General features: G+C 37.5%; 2 protein-coding genes across 3 annotated transcripts in view; one reads left to right on the top strand and one right to left on the bottom strand.

The window, feature by feature from the left end:
* The window catches only part of gabrb3 (gamma-aminobutyric acid type A receptor subunit beta3), a 36,152-nt gene extending 34,582 nt beyond the window's left edge, over positions 1–1,570 (bottom strand). Inside the window, exons 1-3 of the mRNA XM_028443712.1 lie at positions 1,436–1,570; positions 1,269–1,360; positions 1,114–1,181 (exon numbers count right to left, since the gene is read on the bottom strand). Of these exons, the coding sequence (XP_028299513.1) occupies positions 1,114–1,181; positions 1,269–1,360; positions 1,436–1,515 (240 nt within the window). The 5' untranslated portion in view covers positions 1,516–1,570. The remainder of the gene's footprint in view (positions 1–1,113; positions 1,182–1,268; positions 1,361–1,435) is intronic.
* The window catches only part of gabra5 (gamma-aminobutyric acid type A receptor subunit alpha5), a 46,332-nt gene continuing 19,775 nt past the window's right edge, over positions 1,176–27,732 (top strand). Inside the window, exons 1-6 of one of the 2 annotated variants that reach the window (XM_028443710.1) lie at positions 1,176–1,568; positions 11,196–11,280; positions 11,408–11,532; positions 12,561–12,628; positions 14,585–14,805; positions 21,627–21,709. In XM_028443710.1, coding sequence (XP_028299511.1) covers positions 1,481–1,568; positions 11,196–11,280; positions 11,408–11,532; positions 12,561–12,628; positions 14,585–14,805; positions 21,627–21,709 — 670 coding nt within the window. In that variant the 5' untranslated portion in view covers positions 1,176–1,480. Of the gene's footprint in view, positions 1,569–9,389; positions 9,805–11,195; positions 11,281–11,407; positions 11,533–12,560; positions 12,629–14,584; positions 14,806–21,626; positions 21,710–27,732 lie in introns of those variants that run through there. The other variant, XM_028443711.1, reaches the window with a different exon arrangement.

Below are 27,732 nucleotides of genomic sequence, written 5' to 3'. Positions count from 1 at the left end.
ATAGATGACATGGCACTTCAAAGTAATTATTTAATACATTGTTTTAAGAAGTTGTAAAAGATCTTTATTTGTCTTCGAGGTCTTTTAAGGTTGAATGTGTGATGATTTTTTGTTGATTATCAGCTACAACACTGAACAGGTTCTATATCAAAAATGTAGGTTAAGTATATTAGACTTATAAAAGCCAAATACAACAAGATCTTGGTTCAGCAAATGAAAACATTAATAAACCATTCTCAATCAACCTTACATATATTCCTGTTTTCACACTTTGTAACAGTTCACGTGAAAATGTCACCGCAACTGCATTTGACCTTTAACCTGAGTTATGAACAAAATCAATGTTTTCATATTAAGGTCAGTAATTGACCTTTAGGACATTAACAATGTCTTGCTTAGGTCTAGATCTGCTCATTACTTAAACGTCATCAGTACCTTACCTGACTACTGTAGTTGTTCTGAAAATTCAGTTTTACCCTTTTTTCAATCACAAGTGCTAAACAACCAACTGTGAATTTTTTGGGTAAAATTGTGCCTACTTTTTAAATTAAATTAGTAATGTGTGTAAAACAACAAAAAGATCATAAAATATTTACAAAATAACAAATTTTATTGATAAAGTTATGGCTATCAGGGAGTTTATACATCATTAATCATCTAATCTTATTTATTCAGTCATGATAATTTATTCATCATTTATTTTGATCTAATACGTTTCAAAACATAGAAATGATCATAAAATAATAATAAAATGAAATAAAAACAAAAGGTGACTTCAAATTAATAGGTTTAAGCATGATCGTATTTTACCTCCCTTTCTACATTACACCATGAGACAAATAAGATGAAAATCACAATCTATAAAACCGAGCAGACAATCACCATTTTCGCAAACCTGTGCTTACACACGAATCTATTTCATGATTTACTGAATACATTTAGTTTATTTGTTGTTGGTATGCATTATCTTAAAGAAATGTAGTGGATAACACAAACTCCTTTCATTAGCAAAGATGTTCCATAAATAAAAATACCCTAAAACTGGAGACTGATGGGTATGTTTGATATTAATATTTATACAAAAGGTTATTGAACATTTGTTGTACAACTTACCATGTTGACTTCTGACACCATGTCTATACTGGCCACGTCTATACTCATGCCAACAGCGACCGGCGGACCTGGAAATAAGGTGGAAGTTGGAGTTACTTTGGGGATGAAATTGTACCAGGAACATCCATCAGATGAAGCGCACTGCCGAATCGTACCTCCGAAGTCTGGCCGAAGCCGAATGTCGTATCCTTTTAACAGTTTATCCACCGTCTCCTTGACAAACGACATGTTTCCCGGTTCGTTGACGCTGAAAAACAAAGCGGGTGAGAACACGGTGAGTGTTTAGCGGAGCTCGGAGCAGCGCAGCCCGGAACACACTCACCTCTGGGCGCAGCACAGCAGCGCCACGACCAGCGGCACAGCCAGGATGTGCGGGAGCCCCGGGCTCTGGGTCCCTCGCATCCCGGGCCGGAGGAGCAAGGAGCCACGGTGCTCCAATACACACACTAAACCAGGTGAGACCTCTCCCACACAGTCCTTACCCCCAACATGCCCGGTGTGGCTCACATCGCTCCACTGCGCTGGTGGATGCTTTAACGGGTCAGCCCACTCTACAGATGGCCGGTAACCCACGGACACCCGTACGGGACCTCTGCCCGCACAAACAGCACAGCAATCTACTGTGGAGTCTGGACTTATCCCTGGTTCTTCTCTATGGAGAGGAGAGGAGTGGATCCGTAGTCTGTCTCACTTTGTGATCCATACAGAGCCGTGCTGAGGCAGGGGTTCTCAACTCGTGGGCCGAGACCCATAACTGAGCCAAATACCTGTTTTTAGTACCGCAGGCATTTATGCTGACACAAAAGTGTTTCAAAATGAAAGAAACCCAAACTTTTATTTTTAAGTACATTTATTTATGTAGAGCCATTGATTGTTCTCAGGATTAGAGACATTAATCTGTTATTTTTGGTTTATCTTGGTTGTTTGTTTCCATATCTAACCATGAATAGTGTATGAATTTCCTCTTCCAGGAGATTTTTTTTGTTCACTTAGTTTTTGTTTCTGTATAAGTCAAAAAAGTAACTTACTTTTTTCTTCAAAAACCTACACAATGTAATTTCACAGCTACTAATGTGGTTAACAGTGAGATCAAGATCCATGCACTTTTTAATGAATTAGTGAGGATGCAGGAGGCATTTTGACATTTTGATCAGACAGGTCCAGAGATTTATGCTTGTACTTTTGTAATTTGTAACATTTAGACTTATTATGAATCTATTCTTTCCTATTTATTTCTATTGGAAATTTCAGCTTTTTAAGATTTCGATCACTTCATCCCCAGCCATTCTTCAACCTAATCAACGAGTCCTGTTCAACCTATTTCATCCTTATTGCCAATGTTCAGCTATGGCTAGGTCAATGCTTAGCTAATGTTAGGTTAATGCTAATGCTAGGTCAATGCCAATGCTAGGCCAATGCTATTGCTAGGTTAATGATAACACGAGGCTAATGCTAATGCTAGGTTAGTGTTAAGGCTAGGTTAATGTTATTGCTAGGCTAATGCTAATGTGTGATAATGCTAATGCTAATGTTAGTTCATACTATTGCTAGCTAATAATAATGATAGAGCAAATTCATGCTAATGCGAGTTAATGCTAACTAATGCTAATGTTAATCTAATGCAGTGTGACACGGGCCAGCACCTGCATCCTCACTTGTATTTTCTTCAGGAAATGCAAATATTTTAGTTGAAAATGTATCACATTTTCTTGTAAATATTTGTTGAAATTTAAAACTATTCTTTAATTTTGGTCACAGATTATTTTTAAGGTATGGTGGTTAATCCCCTGCCTGTTGCCTCTTTCAGGGAACTTTTATGGTAAACCGTATGAGCATGCATTTGATATTGTGATAAAATAAACCATCGACTACTTGTATTACACAAACTTGATTTTTGCTTAACTTGTGCGTGAGTGCAAGTACACTTAAACTATTGAAACAAAAAGTGTCACTAGTACTTACAATAGTTGACAAAAATATTCACTTGTACTACTTAATGGTTACTACTAATAGACTTAAAATGTTCACTCGTACTACTAGTAACACTTATATGCTAATAAGGGGCAAGAAAAAGCTCATTTAGGCTTCCCATTGGCTTTCAAACTAATTACATACAATCAGGGATCTGGATTTGGTTATAATCCCTCCTACTTCATTTGCATTTGGTCTACTAGTACTACAAGTGTGATATCTTGTGTTGAGTTTACTAGTAGTACTAGTAAACAAACTTTTATTTTACTACTAGACGTTTTTGGTGCACTAGTGTACGAGTAGACCTTACTAGTAAAACAAAATTGTCTCCTAGTACCGCACGTACATTTGTTTTACTACTAGTTTAGCTTTACTATAAAATGTTACGAGTAAAAAGTTTTACTAGTAGTTCTAATAACACAAAATTGTCTGTTAGTAGATGATTTCACTTTGCTTGTAAAGTCTCATGTGTTAGTGTCTCAATAAGCTTTACTACATTACTTGTTTCATTAAAACATAACTTATTATGTTCCCAGAGTGCCTTAAGTTGACTTAAGGTATTTGGATTTATATAAATAAAGTTTAATTTAATTGAAAAATGTCAGTCCTTAAATGTGCTACGCTGGTAGACATATCCCAAAACATTAGTAGCTGTGATTGCAAATAAAGGAGGCTCTGCAAGGTATGAGTGAGAGAGGATTAAAAGCTTTTGGACCACACCTTTTTTTAAATTACATAATAATGTTGTTTTCTTTCCAATTTACATTTATGCGGCAGGTGGTGTTGGTTTATCACTTTAAAAAAAAAAACAATTCAATACATTTACATTTGGCTATGAATATTTTCGGTGACTTAGTGGTTAACACATCTGCCTCACAGCAAGAAGGTCCTGGGTTCAAGCCCTGGGGTGGACACCTGGGTCCTTTCTGTGTGGAGTTTGCATGTTCTCCCCGTGCTGCGTGGGTTTCCTCCGGGTACTCCGGCTTCCTCCCACAATCCAAAAACATGACTGTAAGGTTTATTGGAGTCTCCAAATTTCCCATAGGAGTGTATGCGAGTGAGTGGTTGTCTGTCTGTCTGTGTTGCCCTGCGATGGACTGGCGCCCTGTCCAGGGTGTACCCCCGCCCAGCGCCCAATGAGAGCCGGAGATTGGCACCCGCAGACCCCCGCGACCCTGATAAACAGGAATAAGTGGGTCTGAAAATGAATGAACATTCAACATGACTAACGTTACTAGATAGGGGTATTAAGTTCCATCTCCCAAGAAAACAAAGAAAACTTTTCCATAAACTTTTATTAAACCACTCAGTATCTAGTAAAGTGGATGAACTAAATGTAAATATTTTTTTTGTTCAAGCATTTGAATTGCCTGATGTAACGGTTTTGACCATGGCTCTACCCAAAAAGTAGGAAACCTCTCATCACTGGAGGATCAAATCAAAACCAGGAACTAATAGAGGGGTCTAAACAGAAAATACCGCTGGCTAAAGCATAGATATATAAACACTAGACAACTGACGTTCTCACATTCTGATACGGTAGCTGTTGGAAGTTGAGTGATCAGCTTAAACAAAAATACCCTTAACTCGATGAAATATTGACATATTTACAAATGGTTTGCCTTATTACAAACCTTATTATACGTAGGTATGACATAGGATGCTTGTACATGTTGAAATTGCCATTCGAAAATTGGTTGAAAATTGAGCAAGTTATGGTGTATGTACTATTGACATCGATGTCAATAGTACATACACCATTGACATCGATGTAAGGAGCAGGGCCAGCTGTCTGAGGTAAGATGGCCGCCACGTTGCTACGTCTCTCCCCATTGTCTAACAGCTCGGGTAAGTCATCTATGGTGGTTTGCCTCCAACAAAATATGTCACAATGTTTAGAAACAATCAAAGGGTCTATTGCACATGAAGAAAAAGTCATTCTTATTGTGAGAATGCAATAAGCCCTAATGCGTTAGGAGGACAGAGTGCTTTGCACACACAGGGGCTGCGTCCAAATAGTCCCTCCTATCTCCTTTCCTATCCACTTTTCTATAACCTCTCAGATGATGTCACAGGGTTGAGGAAAAATGTTAGGAAAAGGTGATTGTTTTGACGATCAGACACACTTCCACTAGGTGACGCAATAATCCGACTGAGTTAGATGCGCTGGAGATATGAGGAAATAATGCGGCCGCAGAGCGTCCTGCTTTAATACAGAGGGATGTTTGCAGTGAAACACAGCTATTGGCTTCCATAATACACAGTTTTAAATATAAATTGTTTAAAGAGACCTGAGCTGAGCCTCATTGGGAACAGTTTCTGGTCCATCCTCATCTGCATATGACAGCTTGTTTCACTCTGTAGTGGATCAAACTGTGAAAATAGTTGAATCACTGTGACCAACGTGGACAGAAGTCTGCGTCTGAGTCTGTGTGGCTTCAAATGTAACTAAGTCAATATTTCTAGTGCAATATATTGTTTCACCTTATCGGGGCACTGCACTTATTTAGAAGCGCCTAAGAGGAAAAGGACTTACGCACACTGGAGAATGCGCGTAAAGTCAGATTTGAATGGGAACACCCACATTTCAGGGACGCTCAGCCCACAGTGCATAACTGGGATGAAGGCGCGCAGCGACTGACTTAAGTACAGGGGGAGAATAGCATTTAAGATGAAACAGTGCTTTAGTTGGAATGCTTTTAACAATTATGCTGCATTTATTGTACCATACTTGGACATGTCTAGAAATAAAAACTCAATGTCTTTTTTTACAGTTTGTTCACTGTTTCTTTCTTCAGGAAAGCATAAGGAATGATTTCTCACCTTGTGTCGTAGATGGCGTATAGCTTTTTGTTTCCATCAACAGCATTCCTGCAAACCCAGAGAAACAAGCCATTACTGTCTTGACTGCAAGTGCTGACCTTAATCCACCAGCATTTTGTGTTTGGTTTTTTCCCCTCTTAAAGCCAATTTATTGCACATGGCAACACAAAAGGATTTAAACTTAAGTATAAATCTATGAATCTGATGCAGTTACACAAACTGCAGTCTTTCTTTTTGTCCAAGTTGTAAAGGGAGAAAAACTACGTCCACGATGACCAAGTTGGAACTGTTCAGACCCAAAACCTTGAAAGTAAATGCACAAAGATCAGGAATAAAATTAACATTTTCACGGTGTCTGTTCAACCTGAAGCTTTTTTAACAGCTTCCACATAGCCCAAGTGTGTGCTTCCGTTATTTTGGACTTATTTGGTGATTTCTAAACGTTTATTTAAATTGTATTTCGCCCAGATGGCACATTTATGTTCACTCAGAAGTGAAACCTATTCAGCTTTTGACCTCAGTGTGAGGGGGCGCTAGCGCACCATCTATACATATTTCACTGCACAGTTCCGCTTCGGTGCGTGCCAGAGCCAATCACAGTGGTGAGCTACAGTTCTGTGTTCGGCCAGAGCCAATCACTGAAGACCTGGAGTAGCACCAGACCTGCGCGCACATGGACTGCAGGCAAACGAGTGAGAGAGAGGAAAATAGTTTAAGGCTCTTTCACAAGTTTTGAGCTCCTGTGGACTTCTCTCTTGAGGAAACATACTTTTTGACTGTTCCTTATAAATGCTGATATTTTCACCATGGACAATAAAACCAAATGTGCTCCTTGGATGTACATGCTGAACGCACACTGAGCTGTTTAGAGAGTGAGTAAAATAAAAGTAAATAAAAATACACATAATGACTCTAAAATACACACATTACAGAAAAATACACCAAAAAAATATAAAAATTTGTTTAAAAAACTGGCTGAGCGGTTAATGAAGTAGTCGTATGGATTTGATTTTTCTCAATGATGCAGGATCGATTCCCAGTGGAAGCTACTGAAGTGTTTATTTTCATGAGACAGATCATATACGTGTTAATTGTTTTATTGTTTCATCACATTATACAGACTTTAGATTTTGTAAAAATACATTAAGAACACATAGGGTTGAAGAAGTGCGAGACGCGTAACTTCCTGTTTACAACAGCCGTGGTGCGTCCACTTTGCACCGACAAGTCCGGTGTTATACATGTGAAGCATCCGCACACAGAGCTGCAAACACAATCACATATTAACACTTTAAACAGTTGTACAAATCAAATAAAAGCTAGCCGGCTAGCCTAGCCACACTAACGAAAGTCGGTCGCCACTTAAACTATAACACCGGTATAGATATAGAATCAACTGAGCTTTTTTAAAAAGACAAACAAACAAAACAATACAATATGTTGCCATTGTTATTTTGATTTTTAAAACCAATCAGAAATACACCGGTTTCCATTTTCCTGTTCCTGGTTTTAAATTAATAAAAGAAAAAAACATTTTTTTCTACTTTTTAATTTGGTTTTGAAACAAAATAACCAAAGAAAGAAGGGTACACAGATTTTAAATGTATCAATTTCAGGGTGTTTGATAACCATGGAACTCATTGAACTGACGTGACTTAACTCTAAACAGAGTTTCCATGTTCTCTTAAGTATTTTTTTTATTTATTTATTTTACCTTCAGTTAACCAGATAAATCATTGTTTCAGCACAAATTATCCATCCATCCAACATCCATCCATCCATTCATCCAACATCCATCCATCCAATCTTTTGCAAGTCCATTGCAATGCTAGAAGCTCATTGTTGCCTGTAGTCATGCATAGGTCTCACACATTATAATTATAAAACACAGTCAACTTTATCTGAGCTAAACTATGACATTACAAGACTATATACTGTATATATATTAGAAAAGATAAAAACATAAACATTAAAAAAAAATATTTAAATATCACTGTGGAAAAAAAATAGATTTTTGTCCAGATATGAGGTAAATTTCAGCTCGCGTGTATTACAAATACACATTAGACACACAATAATCTCATTAGAGTAAAAAACAAGGGGAAAACTACATTCAAGACATGTTGACATATTAATACTTATTTATCAATTAGTTAAACTGTTTCATAATTGAATAGAAAGGTGTGTTCTTTGCAGTTTTTTTTTTTTTTTTTAATTTTGTTTGAAAAACACAAGTTTACATGTCAGAAGCGTACATTATACAAAGATACAGAAAGGGGACAAGCAAGCAAGAATCATACATACAGGACTGAGAAAAAAAGAAAATATAGGGGTAAATCAGTCATCATTTCACTTCAGAAAGGGGAGACGATTAGTTGAATTTACACACTTTACTATATGAAATAAACAGGCTTCCAATGAAATCCACTTCGTTTTTCATATGTTCAAAATACATAATGGTACATTTACAATTAAATTGAATATTATTAATACTGTGTTTTAAAAGTAGGGTAGGCGATTCTCAAAAGCTAGCATGATTTTTAACGTAGCCTCCCTGATGGCTCCGCCTTTACTCCCCTCGCCCCGCCCCTCTGTGCTCCGTCTCACTCACATGCACGCGCACAGCTGCTGCAGAAGCAGACCTCAGCTCTTCGCTTGTATTGTGTAGAAACTTAGTTATCTCATGTCTCATGCAGCAGTAAGTAGACAATAAACTTCAGCATTATATATGTTAAAATACGTGACCAAAAACTCTGTTTTAACTCTGTCATCGGTGACGCGCTTTCAGTGTGAGCTCGTGCATGTGAGGGATCGAGAACGAGCAGGGAGACGTGATTGGTTAAAAAAAAAAAATCGGTTTGTCTTTTTTCTCCAGGTTATTACAGGTTTACAGCTACTACAGTTGACACATTTTCCTCGTTCCTTTTTCAGAGCAAATAAGAATAATTTCTGTCAGGACATATAAAGACAATTTCAACCAAAAACCTAAAAAGTGTATCTGGAGAGAATCGCCCACCTTAGCTTGAAGTAATGTAAGTAATGTTATAATGTTAATAAAATAAATGTGTAAGGGATTCTGTGTTTTTTGCGGTGTGCAGAGGCTTCTTATTGCAGTAGTGATCCTTCTTTTTGCTGTTGGTGATACTGCTGCTTCCCCCCCCCCCCCCCCCTTCTCTCTCTCTCTCTCTCTCTCTCTCTCTCTCTCTCTCTAGCTTTCTCGCTCTCTCTCTCGCTCTCTCTCTCTCTCTCTCTCTCTCTCTCTAGCTCTCTCTCTCTCTAGCTTTCTCGCTCTCTCTCTCGCTCTCTCTCTCTCTCTCGCTCTCTCTCTCTCTCTCTAGCTCTCTCTCTCTCTAGCTTTCTCGCTCTCTCTCTCTCTCTCTCTCTCTCTAGCTCTCTCGCTCTCTAGCTTTCTCGCTCTCTCTCTCTCTCTCTCTCTCTCTCTCTCTCTCTCTCTCTCTCTCATCATCCCTCCTCCACTCTGAGTCCACGCATCCTCTGGGCCATTCTGCTCCTAATTCTCGCACACTGCTCTCCATCGCCCCTCGGTGTTCTGCTCTGCTCTGCTCTGTTCTGTGGGATTGTGTTCTCAGTGTTTTTTTCTGCTGCTGCTCACTGGAGAACCATCTGAAGAATGGTCAGCCTGCTGTGGAGCTGGGAAGCCTTTTCTTCTTCCACTGACCCTTTGGTCTATTTCCTGCTCAAATAATCTCTGACGGAGAAACAACTCCCATCATCCTCATTGTGTGTGTGTGCGTGCGTGTGTGTGTGTGCGTGTGTGTGTGCACCCTTTCTTCACTATGCGACTATCTTGTGTGGCCTTTGTGGGAACTGATGCTCTCAACGCACGCAGCACGACCTGCGTGTGAGACCAAGTTTGACTGCGCTTCGGCTCGTGTGGTAAGATGTCAGTGCAACGTATTGATGGAGAACAGATACTGTAGAGGTGTTTCACACTTCATAGAGAGAATGAAAGAGGGGTTTGTGCGCGGGAGGACGGGAGGGAAGCGGTGCAGAGTGCGCACACATAGACCAGCTGGATGCAGGGTGAGGACAGCAGTGCTGGATCACAGCCCTGTGTTCCCACCAGGGTTGGGGGTCTGTTACATTTTTCAGTTACAATTACGTTTTTAATTACCCACGTTCAATTACAATTACAGTGAGCAGCGATTTTTTTTTTTTCGAATTACAATTGAATTACAATTATTTTTTTATCCTCAGAAAGTCAATTACAATTACCTTTTCAATTACTAAAGTTCACTCCCAATTATTCACAGTTACTAAGCCTGAAATAAATAACCTAAATAAAGTTAACCTTCCTCTTGTGTTAGCTTTCTGTTAGCATCTCTGAAATCCTATGATAATCGGCGACAGTGGCTCAGGTGGTAGAGGGTTGTCTTCTGATCGAGAGGTTGGGGGTTCGATCCCAGTACCTGACTATGTGTCGAAGTGTCCTTGGGCAAGACACTGAACCCTAAGTTGCTCCCAGTGGTCGACTAGCGCCTTGCATGGCAGTCCTGTCCCACTGGTGTGTGGATGTGAGAGTGATTGGGTGAATGAGCTGATATGTAAAGACTGCTTCAGTGTGCTGATAAAGCACTATATAAAATCAAGTCCATTTACTAAAATATAGGTTTTGGTGTGGGTGTTGGAGCCTTTTTTGTGTCAGTATACCCCTCAATTTAATTTATTTTAAAAGGTAAAATATGGGAAAGCTTGATATGAAACATATTTTAATAATTGTTAACTACATATGTGTAGAACAGTAACAGGGTTCCCCAATTTTACGTTAAATTGTAATTGACAATTTTTTATCGAATTTTCATGGCAATTACAATTACAAAGTCAAATGTCTAAACTCAATTACAATTTAATTATGATTGTGACAGGAACGGATTTTTAAACTTACAAATACAACTATAATTATGCCATAATTATAATTAATTAATAATTACTTGATTATAATAGACCCCAACCCTGGTTCCCAACAAAAGGATCCAGTGTGTGTGTGTGTGTGTGCACTGTGCAAGATAAATCATGTTTGTAGGTTCAATTAAACTTTTGCATAATTGTGTTTTTAAATGACACACGCACACATATCTGCAGAACAGTTCTGTGCAGATGGTTCCTTGTTTTGGTTTTCCCTAATTGTTAACAAATATTACATTGTGATCATATATGGAGAGAGCTTTTGTGGGCCTGAAATCATCTGCAAAGCAAGAACATGAAATACTGTCATACAATGTATAGGATATGTGTTTTGATCTGTGTGTGTGTATTTGACTTCTCAGGAATGGGCGATGGAATGTTCTCCAGCGGTGCAATGAGGGGTCTGTGGTTCTCTGCCCTGCTTGTGAGCATCACCTGCCGACTGTGGTAAGGAACTGGCTGACTCACTGACCCCTGTGGTTTCAGACCACTGTGAAGGCTATTCTGAATAATTTACTGGTTCATAAGTAAAATGTCTGTTTGAATAATTGGAGCGTTTGCTCGGCTTATTCAGCCTCTCCCAGGAGGTAACTGAAACTCCCAAAGAGGCAGAAATAAATAACAACATCACCATCTTCACACGCATCCTGGACGGCCTACTGGATGGTTATGACAACAGACTCCGCCCTGGACTGGGAGGTAGGACTGAGAAACCTTTACCTCCCTTCTATTGAATCCAAACACCCAGAGGCTTGGAAAGAAAACAATAATTATGTATTACGTAGGGCGACCGTGGCTCAAGTGGTAGTGGGTCGTCTTCTGATCGAGAGGTTGGGGGTTTGATCCCAGTACCTGACTATGTGTCGAAGTGTCCTTGGGCAAGACACTGAACCCTAAGTTGCTCCCAGTGGTCGACTAGCGCCTTGCATGGCAGTCCTGTCCCACTGGTGTGTGAATGTGAGAGTGATTGGGTGAATGAGCTGATATGTAAAGCGCTTTGAGACTGCTTCAGTGTGGTGATAAAGCCCTATATAAAATCAAGTCCATTTATTTATGTGAAGAAAAAAAATGTATAAGTAAGCTTCTATTGGACACACATGTACATCAAAAAGTGCCTGAAGGTTAATTCCCTGTGCAGAGAAGGAGGAATGTAATGCCAGGACATACCTTCCTTTGAGCTCAGTGTGCGTGTGTATTTTTAAGATCAAAATGTGATGTTAATGTTTCATTCTCTGACCTTGGTTCAGCAACAGCAACATCTTTCTGTAACTAATGAGAAGCTTGACATAGAGTTTAAAGTAACTGTATTCATAGCGTACATAAGATTACAAAACGCTTTTTATCTTGGAAACAAAACCTGATAAAGACGAGTAATGGAAAATAGTGAATACGTTATTATTTCTCAGCCTAAAAGAAAGGTAATCTTGATGAAATCTGAAAGGTGTGTTATCTTGTGTGCATTTCTGGTGAGAGGTACCACTTTGTTCGAAGGGAGGGGGCAGTGATATCTTGAATAACTTTTCCTGAAGGCCACAGCGACTCTGTTAGGCTTAGAAAATGCATGACAAAGCATGCTTTCAGCTGCTAACCCAGACCCAGTCACAATGAATGTACTGGAATATGTTGGCACCGTATCAAAGAAGTTCAGGTTTGTTCTTTAAATTCCAGTCACTTAAAGTAAAAGGCTCATGTTGTTAAGTTTATTCATGTTCTTATCTGCTTTTCAGAGAAAGTGACTGAAATCAAAACCAACATCTTCGTCACAAGTTTTGGTCCTGTTTCAGATACTGAAATGGTAAGAGCATCACATTCACAAAATGAAAATAGAACGAGACGAGATTTTAAGAAACTAAAACTAAAATGTATAAAAGTTGAAATTATATATTTCTGTCTTTTTTTCAAATGCAAATAATATTGTGCAAAACCAAATCAAAGTTCTACTCTGTCAATACAGAGTGCAAATAGTGCCAACAGAGTCTGACCAACTATGTCATTAACAACATGCTACAACTACACAGCCATGTTCTTTTAACTGTTAATAAACTTATTCTTCCACAAATTGAAACGAGAACTCAAATGTACTCCTCCTCCTCTTCTTCTTTTCCTTCTCCTGCTTTAGGTTCTGGCAGGCTAGATGTAGCAAAGGCGCGTTACTGCCCCCAGAGGTCACAAATAGAAGTTTGGATAGCTCACAAAAATAATAAATATAATAAAATAAAATCTTGCGATACAGATTTTTAATGCCGAGAAATCTTGTCAAGTTTAGTCTCGTGGCACGAGATCTCGTCACACCCCTAATTTATATATATATATATAAATTATTAATTTGCCACATGCCAGAGGTGGCAAAAGTACTAGTCTCCAGTACTCAAGTAAAAGTATAGATACTTGAATAAAAATGACTCTGGTAAAAGTAACAATATTGAAGTTGCTCCCTTACTTGAGTAAAAGTTAAAAAGTACATGCTATTAAATACACTTAAGCAAAAAGTAAAACAAATGTTCCTTCAATAATAAGACAGGGTTTCTAAACTAGCAAATTCCATATCTTTTATCTTTTTTTCAAGTTCTTGTAGAATACTGTTACATGGAAACAAGTTAAATCTGTTACCTTTGAACACTAAGAGAATTTAGCACTCATTATAGTAACAATTTGTAAATAAAACGTTTCAAGAAAAATAATGCAAATCCTAAATAAAATCCAGAACAGCTTTGAGTTTGACATTTTTAAAAAGTTGAAAATGTTAACCTAAAACTAAGGCACCTGCCCAACAAAAAAAACTCAAACTACCAAAATTTAGCATCATTTTCAAAATTTCTACCCACTCAGTTCCAGCCATTTTAGAGCATTTTGACTAATCTTTAAAGACCCACAGATTGTACTGTGACAATCTTGAGATTTTTGTTTCTACCTTGTTTCGTTCTTTAGTAATCAGCAGTTGAATAGAGGCAAGTTTTACACAAATTGCCAGTTTGTGACAAAAAGCTGAGAAAAATGACTTTTTCTGTAAAAACCTATTAGTGACGAAAGCTAAAAAGTTTTTTAGCTTTAGTGACACCCCAACATTGGTTTCCTTCTATAACACTACAAAATCAACACTGAGACTGGGCTTTTGATGGCAACATTATTATTATTTTACTATCTAGGTCATAGTTGAATGGATTTTTTACTGTATTTTGGCCGTCCTCCAAGTTTCTCCCCCGTCATTCTCCACACATGCAACTTCCTCTTTCCCGGACATGCCGAGTCTCAGCGCTTGCCACATTTTTTTTATCGTTTTATCTCACCATCGCCACACTCTCAATAGTCCACTTAGTTCCACACATTGAAATGACCAGGATCGTTATCAGGCTTCTGCAGAGCTTGATGGTGAGTTAATCATTTGAATCAGGTGTGTTTTGAAGAGGGAAACATCTAAAACATGCTAGATAGGGGCCCTTGAGGACCAGGATTGGGCACCCCTGAGTTAGATATTCACAGAGTCACACTGTCTCCTAACAACCCCAGCCGGAAAACACAATTCACATCTATAGACGGGAATGGCACTCAATGAGTTATGTACAGTAACAAAATATTTGTACTTAGTTACTTGTACCTCTGCCTGTTGCTAACTGCTCCCTCTTCTACTACACAGGACATTTGGGGCTATCAGTGTTTCTGAGTCCTCTGATCAGCTTCATTCCATTGTTTTTAACAGAAAGGTAAAGATTTTCCACATGCCTCATAGTATCTCTTCTTGCTGACTTTGTAGGAATACACAATCGACGTGTTCTTTCGCCAGAGCTGGAAAGATGAAAGACTTTGTTTCAAAGGCCCAATGGAGATGCTCCCCCTGAACAATCTGTTAGCCAGTAACATTTGGACACCTGACACCTTCTTCCTCAATGGGAAAAAGTCCATCGCACACAATATGACCACACCTAACAAGCTTCTGCGGCTGCAAGACGACGGGACTCTTCTCTACACCATGAGGTGAGACTGCAGCAGAACGAGCATTTATTCTCCCATCTGTCTGCGTATCGAAGTTCAAATATTGTGTAACCTAAAAAGAAGGAGTGATGAGTAAACCTCCATCAACCTGCTTTACTACTGTGGTAATGGTTTTCAGCCCACACACTTGAGCTGTGTCTCAGTGTTGCATCGATGCGTCATCGTGTTGTCCTCATACTTTACACGAGGTTCAGGGGGACTCGGACTGTTTGCTGTGACCCAGCGCTGTCCTCCTCCGCTCTCATCCACTATCATTCATGCTGCTGACACGTGATAGAAACCTCCACTTTGACATGTTAACAGCACAAGCTTTTCTGCCTATTATTGCTTTTAACACTCAGTTGCAGTTCAGATGTTTGCTCCCTCCTCAGAGGCTGTACTGCATGCTGTGTGAAGTATGGCCTGAGAACTGAAAGGTGCTGTAGTTTTTCTGATTAGCAGCAGATGGAATTGGACCTTGGACGGTGTTTTGTACAAAAGGAGATGTATTTTTACAGTAACTATCTCATGTATGTTAACTTTTCTGTTGTGTCATCTTATTATTAAGACAATAGATCATCTAAATCAAATATTAACAAAGGAAGCTTTAGGAGATGGACACAACTGCATGTCAAAAAGCATTAATTATCGTTCACTTTGAAATTGCTGCAAATCTACAGCACATTATTAAATGCTGCAAGCCATTAGAAAATGGCTTCACAATGGGCCATTAATGTCTTTGTGTTCTGGGAATGAGGTTATTAGAGGAACATTTTATGCATGCATTACTTTCCTCCCTTACACTCACAGCACACTCCTGTTCAGAGTTGCTGGTCCTTTGCATCAAAGCAATTCTCAGAGGAAACAGGATTCCTATGATATGCTTTGTTATGAAGTCACGGTGATGTCATCTTTACCCAAACTTCATCATGTTTGAAACATCTATGGCAGCAGTAGTCCTGTTGGTGATTCAGCTTGTCTATTGTGCTTTTGATGATTTATTATTAAAGGTAGGCGCTCTTTGTATTTATCTAATTAAAGCGAGACGGCGCTGCCCACCCGCTTATTCCAAAGTCCCACTGTGGATATTAGTCATGTTTGGAAAAAGGTGGAGCAATACTCAGCTTAAAAGGAACGCAGGTGGCCTTGATTTGAGCTTTAGTGAGAGGGTTTAACTCAGAATGCAGCCTTTGTACAGGTAATGATTGTCTGAGCAGCAGGAATAAGGACAGAATAAATGCAGCTAGAAAATCCATCCAGGGTTGGTATCAATTATAATTGTAATCACGTAATTGATGATTAATTACAATTATGATGTAATTATAATTGTGATTGTAATTTTAAAAATCAGTTGCTGTCATAATCGTATTTAACTTGGGTGACCGTGGCTCAGGTGGTAGTGGGTCGTCTTCTGATCGAGAGGTTGGGGGTTCGATCCCAGTACCTGACTATGTGTCGAAGTGTCCTTGGGCAAGACACTGAACCCTAAGTTGCTCCCAGTGGTCGACTAGCGCCTTGCATGGCAGTCCTGTCCCACTGGTGTGTGAATGTGAGAGTGATTGGGTGAATGAGCTGATATGTAAAGCGCTTTGAGACTGCTTCAGTGTGGTGATAAAGCGCTGTATAAAATCAAGTCCATTTACCATTTACCATTTGTAATGAGCTCAAACAATTGACTTTGTAATTGTAATTGCCATGAAATCTCTATAAAAATTGTCAATTATAATTTAACACAAAACTGGGGAACTATGTGACAGTTCTATGTGCAGTTCTACACATTATGTAGTTAACATTTATTAAAATGTGTTTCATATCAAGCTTTCCCACATTTTACTATTTTACAAAAATTTAAATCGAGGGCTATACTGACATAAAAAAGGCTCTGACGCCCACACCAGGAATATGAAAATCAATGTTTTCATTGATTAGGAATCCTAACAATGTAAACAAGAGATAGGAAAGAAATTAGATGATAGATATTTTTTATTGTTTTTTACAGCTGATTTAGGACCTGTTATGTCCAAATTTTACTCAAGATGCAAACAGAAAGTTAACACAAAACTATTATTAGGTTACTTATTTCAGGCACAGCAGTAATGATTAATTGTATTTGAACTTTAGTAATTGGGAATGTAATTGTAATTGACTTTCTGAGTTAAAAAAATAATTGCAATTTAATTTCAATTGGAGAAAATGGTGGTCACTGTAATCACAATCGAATTGTAATTGAACATGGTAATTGTAACAGAAAAATATAATTGAGCCCAACCCTGAATCCATCCATCCCGACAACAACAGAAAACCCTCTTTATCTTGTGAATCACTTTGGCGTCGAGTCTGATCTCAGTCCACTAACAATAGTAAAAGCTATAGAATTTATTGGAAGGAGATATCACAATAAATACTGTATATTGATAAAGGGAAGGACGTGATCAGCAGTAATACTCATCAATACTGTGGTGTTCAAACGAGACACTGAGAAATGCCATAAGGGCCATAGAAACCATAGGAGCCATAATCTTGTTAGTGATGATCATCAGACCATTTTCCAAATTTCCATTGAGTTGCAAACCTAACCATCTCCAGACACTGCTTTTTGCAAAAGAGGTGTACCTAATAAGATAGCTGATTAGCATATAATGTCAACCTAAAGCTGCAGTATGTAAATTAATTTTTTGTGTCATTTGGTCAAAAATCCATAATCGTGTTTGAGCATATTGTAGTCCAAAGTGTACTGAGTGGAAAGTGAATCTCTGCTCCTTCTCCTGGCTCTTTAAATCAACTTTAGAAATCCAGGAGTATGACACTCTGCTACTAACAGTGCGATGCATGAGCTTTTTAGGCGTTATTATTGGCTGCTCGAGCTGCTCGTCAAAAGTCTATGCGCGTTTGCGATCTGAGAGTAGTGAAAGTACAATAGCAGATCTTCCAGCAGAAGTCTCGATCGCGTCTTTTGGCACAGCGGTTACATGGCAAAGCAAGAGGAAAAAGGAAGACCGAGGTGGAGAAGCAACAGAATAAAGACACAAACGTGTTCAGGAGGAACAGACTCCGCGGAGGTTCCTCTGACTCAGTATGTGAGGCGGACTGCGCACGATCCGCTTTCAGTTCGTGAGCAGTCTGCCACCCAAACAGAGTCAGAGAGAGTGATAACAGATAGCTAAATACTAAACTAAATAGCTTGTAAACCTAAGAGAAACATTATCAAAGGTTTGGAGAACAGACAGTTCATTTGCAGTGTGGTTGTGGAGAGTGTCTGCTCTGATCAGCTGACCACGGCTGCTTGTGTCTGAGGAGCGACTGTGACTGTGAGCCTCTTACTCTCCTCATAAGCAGTGAGTGATATGTGCTTTCATGTCTCTAAAACATGAGAAAACTCTCCAATAGCACAAGATAAAGTCCCTACATTTGTCATAAGTCTCTATTAGGAAAAAAGTCTCCACAAGAAGACCAGTAACTTTCATTCAGGAGGGGAGGGGGCAGTGTGGAGCGTCTCACGAGTCTACATACTGCAGCTTTAAAGTTTTTGCAACAATTAACAAAGAAACAGTAAAATACTATATCGATAACCGACTGAACTGTAGCAATTGCTTTTAATGGAGTGAAGTTCGTCAACCCCCGCTGGCATGGGACAGAAGGCAGGGAACACCCTGGAGAGGAGACCCATCAATCAGATACTAAATCTCCTGCATATGCATTTTCACACATTTAGAAACGATAATGAAACAGATTTAAACATGCACTGGGAGAACATATAAACTCCACAGAGAGAGAGAGAGTGGTGGGAACGAGACATGAAGCCACTCTTTCCATGCTGGCCAGTACCTGTTATAACCATCAAGCAGCACTTTGAAATTGTTACTACAGCTTAAATTTAGCTCTAATTATCAAATACACTGAAACTTTCAGCTGGCATGCCTCTATTCAATGTACTCAAGTTGCTGAATGAAGAATACATTGTACTGACGAGAGCTGCAACTAACCATTATTTCTGCAGTCGACTAATCTATTGATTATTTTTTTTGATTAGTTGACTAGTCGCGATCATTTTTCTGTTTTGAAGCATTAATTTTTGGACTGTTATTTTAACACCTGTGAACGTGTTCCTGTTGTACTGTGCCAGCATGTTTTACAGAAAGGAATTAAAACAATGACATAAAACATGTATTTGTAGAGTAGTTGTAATATTTAAAACATAAATTATCATTGCAATCACAATAAAATCATGAATAAATTCAATATCACCAACTTAAAGTATAATTTGTCTTGAACAAAGAGACTAAATAAGTAATTTTAAAAAGCTGGAGCTAACCTGCAGGCTGTGGAGGTAATGAGGTTTAAACCAATCACAGAGCTGCTTTTACTTAAATCAAGTCCATAAAATAAAAGAAAAAATAATAACATTTTGTTATTAACTAAACTAAAGTTAACTAAAGTTGATCAAGTAGACACTAACTTCAAACATGCCTTTAATTTACCGTAAACATGTGGTTTGGATTGCTGATTCCCAAACTTATATGTACTGCTAAATGTATGAGCACATGGTAAGGCTTTGCACCAACACATTTTACAATACATTTCCAAGAAGATAAAGAGAATCATTTTCAATGATAAATGCAATGTTTAAGATGATAAAGTTCTGCTTTGCAAAAGGACCCTAGTTGTGTTTTGTATTATTGTCCACTAGAGGGAGACAGAGCACCAAATAGCAGACCCTTAAGAAGTGGCAATGAGCAGTTTCTTCTTCTTTTTTCTTTTGTATCAAAGCGTGTATAAGCAGAGCCTTATTGTCACATATGTGTCCTTCTGTGTGATTTTGGGGCTCTGCTGTTAACAGTTGGATGGATACAGTAGAGTTTGTTTGTGTCTGTTAAGCTTGTCATTAAAGGCTACAATCCTGGCTAAGGCAAGCATGTCTGGCCAGAACATACAGATGATCTTTGAGATCAAACTGCTACTCTTATTCTTAGTCCATGATTGACTACATTTAGCCTCCAAATTAAAATAAAAAAAACTGCTTTTTATTGTTGTGCATTCACAGAAATACATATTGTTTACTATTTAAATTCTTCTTCCCTCACATGGGAAACATTAAGTTTTATATGAAAGCACATTGTTTAAAGATTAAAGATTAAATCGGGGCTTTCGCCTTTAATTGGCCATGTAATGTTATTACATTAATGGAATTTGTCCTCTGCATTTAACCCATCCCTGAGGAGCAGTGGTTTTGATTGTTTTGATCATTAGCATTTGACTTGGAGGATAACTCTGGGACCTTTCTATCTGAAGTCTGCATGTTCTCCATCTAAACTGCTTTGGTTTTCTCTGATCCATGTTCCTCCCTCAATTTAGAAGCATGTATTTCACTTGATGTTGACTGGAGCCTCTAAAGGACCTTTAGGAGCATACAAGTTTGATGATCTCTTTGTTGGTCCTGTGACGGATTGGTTAATACTGTATGTCGAGATTCAAGACATATCAAGTTTTCTATTTTGGGGATATAAAAAAATTACATTATCTGCTATATCGATATATTTTTATAGTAAATTTTGTTTTAAAATACTTGTTTTATTTTTTTAATTTTTTTACTTGTTTTAGGAGTCGCTGCTTCCACTACTTCTCAGAACAACATAAAAAGCGCAGTTTGATGGAACGTTGAGCGGATTATAACCCAGACCTTTCCCCTAAACAAGCCACACTACAGAACTCACTCACATGTGCTGTCCTTTAGAAGAGAAATAGACTAAAGTGTTCTGGTCAGATTTTATTTGAAATCAAAATATTGAGATTTATAAAAATGTTGAAACATGAGTTTTGGTCCATATCGCCCAGCCCTATTTACAATATATAAACTGTGATAGACACCACCCTGCAACATGTACAGGGTAAAACAGGCACAGATCATTATTGAATCATATTGTTTCCTGTCTCTAATTGGAGGAGATAGGAATTTACACTATATATTAACTAGTTAAGTTTGTCTTGCCTCACACACTTTGACATATTCTAATATTTGTTTTTATTCTTTACTTTTCTTTTCTTTTCTTTTTACAGCATGGGTCCTATGAGCAATCATTTTGAAGAGTTTTTATTACAGCAGAATGTCTAAACTAGAACCTTTAGATCAGTGATTTTCAACCTTGGGGTCATTTGAAATTTAAATGGGGTTGCCTGAAGGGTCTAGTAATTGATTAGGGGGAAAAAAATACATTTTAAAATTAAAAATTAGTATTCTTTTTCAAAATACAACTACACAAAATCTTCCTGTATTCTGTACTTTCACTTTCCCAAATATGCAGTTTAAAGAAAAGAAAGAGAAAAAGGAAGAAAAATAAATAAAATGCAGTATTAAAAAATATCTGAGCTGGTGCATCTTGTCACTTTGTCCTGGCTACTCTGTATTTGTTACACATCATAACAAACACAATGAAAAACTAATAATGAAAAAAAGTATTTGGGGTCACCAAAAATTAGTGATATCAAAATGGGGTCAAGGTCCAAAAAAGGTTGGAAAGCACTGCTTTAGATGAAAGCATTTAGACTCAGCATTGTTGCCAGTCTCCATTGTGGTCAGCAGATGGCAGTATTAAACAATAGTATGTGGATGTGCTGTGATTAAACATCATCTGTATCATTTACGCTTCTAATTACTTTTTCATTTATATTAACGTTGCCCCTCCCCCATTGTGGTTTGGTTTTTCATTGGGTTGAAAAATCAGCTATTTGAAGACAAACAGTAGATTTTTCTGATAATAGCTGCATAATGGCACAGCTTTTCTTTGTTTAAGTGGTGATAAACATGGATTGATTTGCTCTCCCTCTAGGCTGACTATCTCTGCTGAGTGTCCCATGCAGCTGGAGGATTTCCCAATGGACGCTCATGCCTGTCCTCTCAAGTTTGGAAGCTGTGAGTAAACAATGTAGAAGGTGATGCACTCATGCAGAAGCAAACATCACAGGTCTCTCCACTCCAAATATTGATTCACGTTTTTTAATTTTGCATGTCCAGTTTTGATTGATTACAGTAAATGATGATTCTTAGTAAAGGCACAAACAGTGTCAAATGTTGTTTCTTTAAACAACAGGCTATTCTCTACTATTACAACTTTTTTCAAAAGGGATTAATAAAAGATTAAAGTTGATTAAATAATACATTTGTGAAAATCAAACCTTATAAGGTCATCAGAAATGTACACCTGTATACCACTGTTTTATAAAAACCAATATTATTAGATATTAATATTTTAGCTCAGAGCACAGTCAAAATCTGTGTACCGTTTGGTGTTTGGTTATTTTGTTATAAAACCAAATCAAAATAACAAATAAATGGTGTGGTTATTTTGTTTTACTAACTTTAAACCAAAACAGAAATACAGAAACCACAAAAACCAGAAAAGCAGGGTTTTTCTGTTTTAAAATTGATTCTTGTTGTGTTTGTGTGGTATTTTGATATTTATGATAAAACTATGGCTGAGAGGCAAGCTTCATGTTTTAAGTTCACCACACAGAGAGGACCCACAGACGGGGGTGGACTTTTACTATTGGACAAAAAAGGAGCAACACATAAGTCACATTACTGATGAACTGGTGAACTGAAACATTATTAATACGTAAATAAATCAAAACCCAAAAAAATGGATTTTACGTAAAAAATGCACATCATATGTGGTTAAAGGAACCAGAGGTGGTGTAATGAATCTACTGGTGCTCCTCTTTTCTTGTGATCAACCTCCATGTGTGTTGACGGCTGCCGTTAGTGGCTAGCGGTATTACTGTATATTGTGCACAATAAATATTTTTAATGCCTTCAAAAAAGCTGTCATTGTTTTTTCAAAAGTGTCATATGGTACAAGTACTAACATCTATTGTTCCTCACACTAGTCCCACAGTCGATGGTCAGTCACCAGTTTATCTGGATACTATTTTGACTGTTACACTGTTCAGTAAATTTGGCACATATATTCACATATTCGGACTTCCGGCATCAATAACTCTCACAGTGTGAGGTGGACAACATGCTACAAGATCATTTTTATCAGACACAGCAGAGTAAAAGTCTTCGCCCATATGTGGGTCCCCTCTTTGTGGTCAGCTTAAAACATGAAGCTTTGGTCCATAGTTTTCCCGTTAATATCACACAAAATTTTAAAACAGAAAAACACTGCTTAACTGGTTTTTGATTTTTCTGAATTTCTGTTTTGGTTTTAAGATAGTAAAACAAAATAACCACACCATTGATTTTTGTTATTTGATTTGGTTTTAAAACAGAATAACCAAAGAATGAAGGGTACACGGATTCAGTCAGATTATAGTCATTTACAGCTTTATTTTCTTTATCACAATTATTCACTCTTACCATAGAAAATGTGAATTATTTCGTCATCAGTGACTTTAGATACTGTTTACCAAATTAATTGATGCAGCTTATTTACAATGAAAGAAAATGAGCAACAATGGTAATCAACACACATTCTGAATATAGGAAGTTGAATAAGATATAGAATGACACATAAATAAGAAAAGTATCGTAATGTGAATGTGTGCAACCAATCAGGTAGTTGATCATTATGGAGGTGATCAATAAGTTTGATATTTCAGAATGCAGATTCTTTTAATTAGATGGTGTTTGTTAGAAGGGTTAGTTAAACAGCCATTAATAATAAGTAATAGTATTAATATTAAAGTGAGTGAGTGTGAATTTAGCTCGAAGGTACTGGGTCACAGCTGGGTTCTGTTTAGCACTTTCAGTGATGTTCCTCACTCTACGCCCACCATGATTATTTGGTCACCTTTGGGGTTCCTTGAAAGGTTCTGACAATACCCTTTTGTCATCGTAGGGTTTGGTATGTGCTTCCCAGCTGGCTGAGTTTGATTTATTAGCTATATTGGCACAAGCTGTGACTGCATTTATTGATTATTATTGAAAAAGGTTTTTCCTCTGAAAACATTTCACTTTATAAAGTACAAAAAGATTCACTTTTACAAAGATGAAGTGAAAAGATTACTTGACCCAAATTACGAGGACAGCTCGACTAAAAGACTACTATATGTAAACTTTATGAGAAGTGATTTAGAAGCTGCGTATCAAGTTTAAATATTCTGCTGTCATCTAAAATGCATTGATGTGATACGTTGCACATCACTTTAAAGAAGTTCAAGAAAAAATGTGCCTAACAAAAGGACAGACGTGTTGAGCTTTAAAGCGATAAGTGAGGTTTTTATGTCGTGCATGAGTGAACACTTTAAACAATCATCCATGATGGACTTGGCCTGAGTTTTTTTGTGTTATAATTGTATATTACTATTACATTATACATTGATCTTTTTTTTTTTTTTACCACAAATATGAAGAGATCTGGTGTAAGCCGAACTTGTGAAATCAACATGGTTTTTCACTTTCATTAAACATTTTTAAGAAATTTAGCAAGGTTTCATTCTTAATATCCTCTGCAATGTGAATATATTAAGGTGATAGCAAAATAGTTTACTAATGTGGTGACTTTTTACATTCTTATATTCAAGTATTTTTTTAAATTTTTAATGTTTAGCTATTGCAGGGTTAATGCTAATGCTAGGTTATTGATAATGCTAGGCTAATGCTATTGCTAGGCTATTGCTAACACTCTGCAAATGCTAGGTCAGTGCTAAAGCTAAGCTATTGCTAATGCTAGGCTAATGTAACTTGCAGTTGATTGGGGTTAAGGTACTTGCTCAACATCCCACAGTGATGGCCCGGGTGAGATTCAAACCGGTGACCCTCCGATTACAAGTTTGCACCCTTAACCACTAGGCCACCACTCACCTAATTCTAACGCTAAGCCAATGTTAATGCTTAAGCGAATGCTAATATTAATGACAGGCGAATGCTAATGCTAGCTAATGCTAAGCTAATGCAGTGCAACGCGGGCCAGAACCTACATCCTCACTTGCATTGTCTTCAGGAAATGCAAATATTCTAGTTTACTAATGTAGTGACTTTTTACATTCTTTAGAAAATGAGAAGAAAAAAAGGCTTAGAGAAGGAGTAGAAAAAGGTAATTACAGTAAAATATTATTCAGTCTCAACTCTTATAATATGTTTGCTGGAATAAAAGTTACACAGATATTTATTATAAGTGAATGCTGATGAATCTGTCTTGCAAAGCATGCAAACAAAATGTTTTTTAGGGTTTGCTTCTTTTTATTCATCATTTTTTGAATGTATAAAATAAATAGGAATAATTATAGAAATGACACTATTCACCTCCTTAATATTACTACTTATTACTACCTTTTTGCAGGAAATGTTGCTTGTGGCTGCAAGTAGCTTCTGATAATTCCTCACGTTTACACACTGATATTTTTGCTCATTCCTCAAAGAGAGATTTGCCACTTGGCAGCAGCAGCAGCAGCAGCATCAGCCTTGGAATGTGACCCCTACATTCTCCACTAAATTAAGGTCAGGGCTTTGATTCAAAATCACCTCAATGATGGGATAAAACCCTAATTGACAAAATCCTAGTGGACAAAGTACGAGTGGCGAGAATCCTAACCCCTTATTAGAGAAATGGCCAAAATCCCAGTCTCATGTATAAATAGACAATAGTGACACATACTGTATTTAATAACAAAAATTCTTCTAATGGTTATCATTAGCATTAGTGTAAGTTGTTGGTATTTGATAAATAGAAACAAAAGTAGGGATTTGTTTTCCACAGTTCTAATAAAGGATTGGTATTTTCTCATTAATTTGAATATTCTAATACATGTTTGAAAAATTCATAAATGTTTACTTGATTTATCTATTCTAAGTTTAGTTAAAATATATTTTATTGTACCTCTGGGTCTGGTCCAAAGTATTCTCGTAAAGTGGTTCTTAACCTTATTGAAGGTACTGAACCTTCCTAAGTGCATTCACCAAACCCTTCGTGATTTGAAAAATAAAATATGATTTCCACAAAACATAGGTTTATATTTTATTCAGGCACACTCAATTAAGCCTGGGCCGATTTTTTTTTTTACCTTGTTCACAACAAAAATTGATTTCAGATGTAGCATTGTTATTGTAACGTATCTATTAATAAACTCGTTTTTAATGGGAACATATTTTGTGGAACACATCTTTACTGTGGTTGTCTTGACCCCTGCCAAACTGACTCATTGCAAGGTTTGATTGAACCCAGGTTAGGTCTATCCTAATCTCTGAATTATAAATGCTATAAATAGGTGACCAAGGCATTACTGTTACATTTGTTGACAAACCTGCAGAGGTGGCAACAGTACTAGTCTGTAAAAGTATAGATACTTGGATAAAAAATTACTCTGATAAAAGTAAAAGTATTGAAATTGCCTCACTTGAGTAAAAGTAAAAAAAGTACATGCTACTAAATGTACTTGAAGCTGAATATCCAGAGTTTCTGAGAAACGTCTCGATGTCCCGCCCTAAACAGCCTCTGCCTCTCCCAATCTACCAGAAGCCACGCCTCTACTTTTCTGCATGCGCATCACGGAACATAACAAGGTTGCATCAGGTCACATTGATATAGGTCTGTGGGTCAGATAAGAGCCAAAATCATATTTACCTGTTTGCTGTTGTGATGCCTGGCCTTGTTTTCATGCACAGTTCCGTATTTACTTTGATTGACAGTCTCAAAACCAGGAAGTCGAAGCCTATTCGCTGGACGCACTAGGCAATTGTTTCCATTTGTATAGTCGTCTATAGGAAGGAGGGACTTATATACATTAATGTATATGAATGACCAGCGGCAGTAGACCATAGTAAAATACTAGCTAGGTATTTTTATGAATTTTAAAAGAATCATACATAAAGATAGATTTCTCAGAAACTCCGGATATCAGCTTTAAGTAAAAAAGTAAAACAAATGTCCCTTCAATAATAAAACAGGGTTTCTGAACCAGAAAATTCAATATCTTTTATTTTTTTAAGAAGTTGTAGAAAACTGGTACATGGAAACAAGTTAAATATGTTATTCTTTATGAACACCAGAGTGGTATTCCATAAAGGAGGGTTAACAAACTCTGAGTCTATCCATAAACTCTGGGTCAACAAACCCCGTGATGGGAAACTCTGGGTATCTGATTCCATTACAGCTGGTATGAAGTGGGTCAATCAACCCTGAGTATGTAAACCTTGGGTTACTGACGTGCACGCGCGCGATAAAAAGCCATCATCAATGGATCAGAGATTTATTCGAGCTGCCATGGTAACCACCCGGAAAAGAGTGATTTATTCACCTTAATGGGTGAAATAAGCTGGCGTTTGAGGAATATGAGCCTGTTCTAAAGGTGAGTTCAGTCTTCAGTGATTATAGTGGTTTTAATCACCCGTAATTAGTTACACTTTTTGGTCGCTTCATCACTTTATTGCTTCAGTGACGTGACGAGCGGTGAATAATATGAATAAAATGTGTCTGAGGAGACGTGTCAGCAGCATAGGATGGCTACATAAAGAGCCCTCCTGTTACACTGGATATAAAGACAGTAAATGCCGCTTGATATCACATAATTTATATTGATTTTTAATGTAATATTGTTGCCAGAGTCATCTCAATGTCCTAAAAAATGTCATAAAGAAATCCCTGAAGCAGGACACAAACCCACGACCCATCGCTTTCAAGAGCAGCATCACAATTCACTGCGCCATCATACCTTCAAAGATGCATGATCTACAGATTTAACTGTATAACAATATAAAACAACAATGGAGCCTTAAAAGTGGATTCATTTAAATTATCATCTCCTCCTTTATATTATCCACAGGTTTGTATTCAGTGAACTTTACTACAGACATTAGTAGATGTTTTAATGCAGATCAACCTCTCAGTGACTTTCACTTAATGAGAAAAAAAGAAGAAAATTACCGTTTGCACAAAAAAAAAAAAAAAAACAACACAACATTAGTAATGATGTGAACACATCTGTGGTGTGTGA

This window comes from Gouania willdenowi, chromosome 4, assembly GCF_900634775.1.
Source record: "Gouania willdenowi chromosome 4, fGouWil2.1, whole genome shotgun sequence".
Lineage (NCBI taxonomy): Eukaryota > Metazoa > Chordata > Actinopteri > Blenniiformes > Gobiesocidae > Gouania > Gouania willdenowi.
The sequence above is the reverse complement of the archived record's forward strand: the minus strand, read 5'-3'. Positions and strand labels throughout refer to the sequence as shown.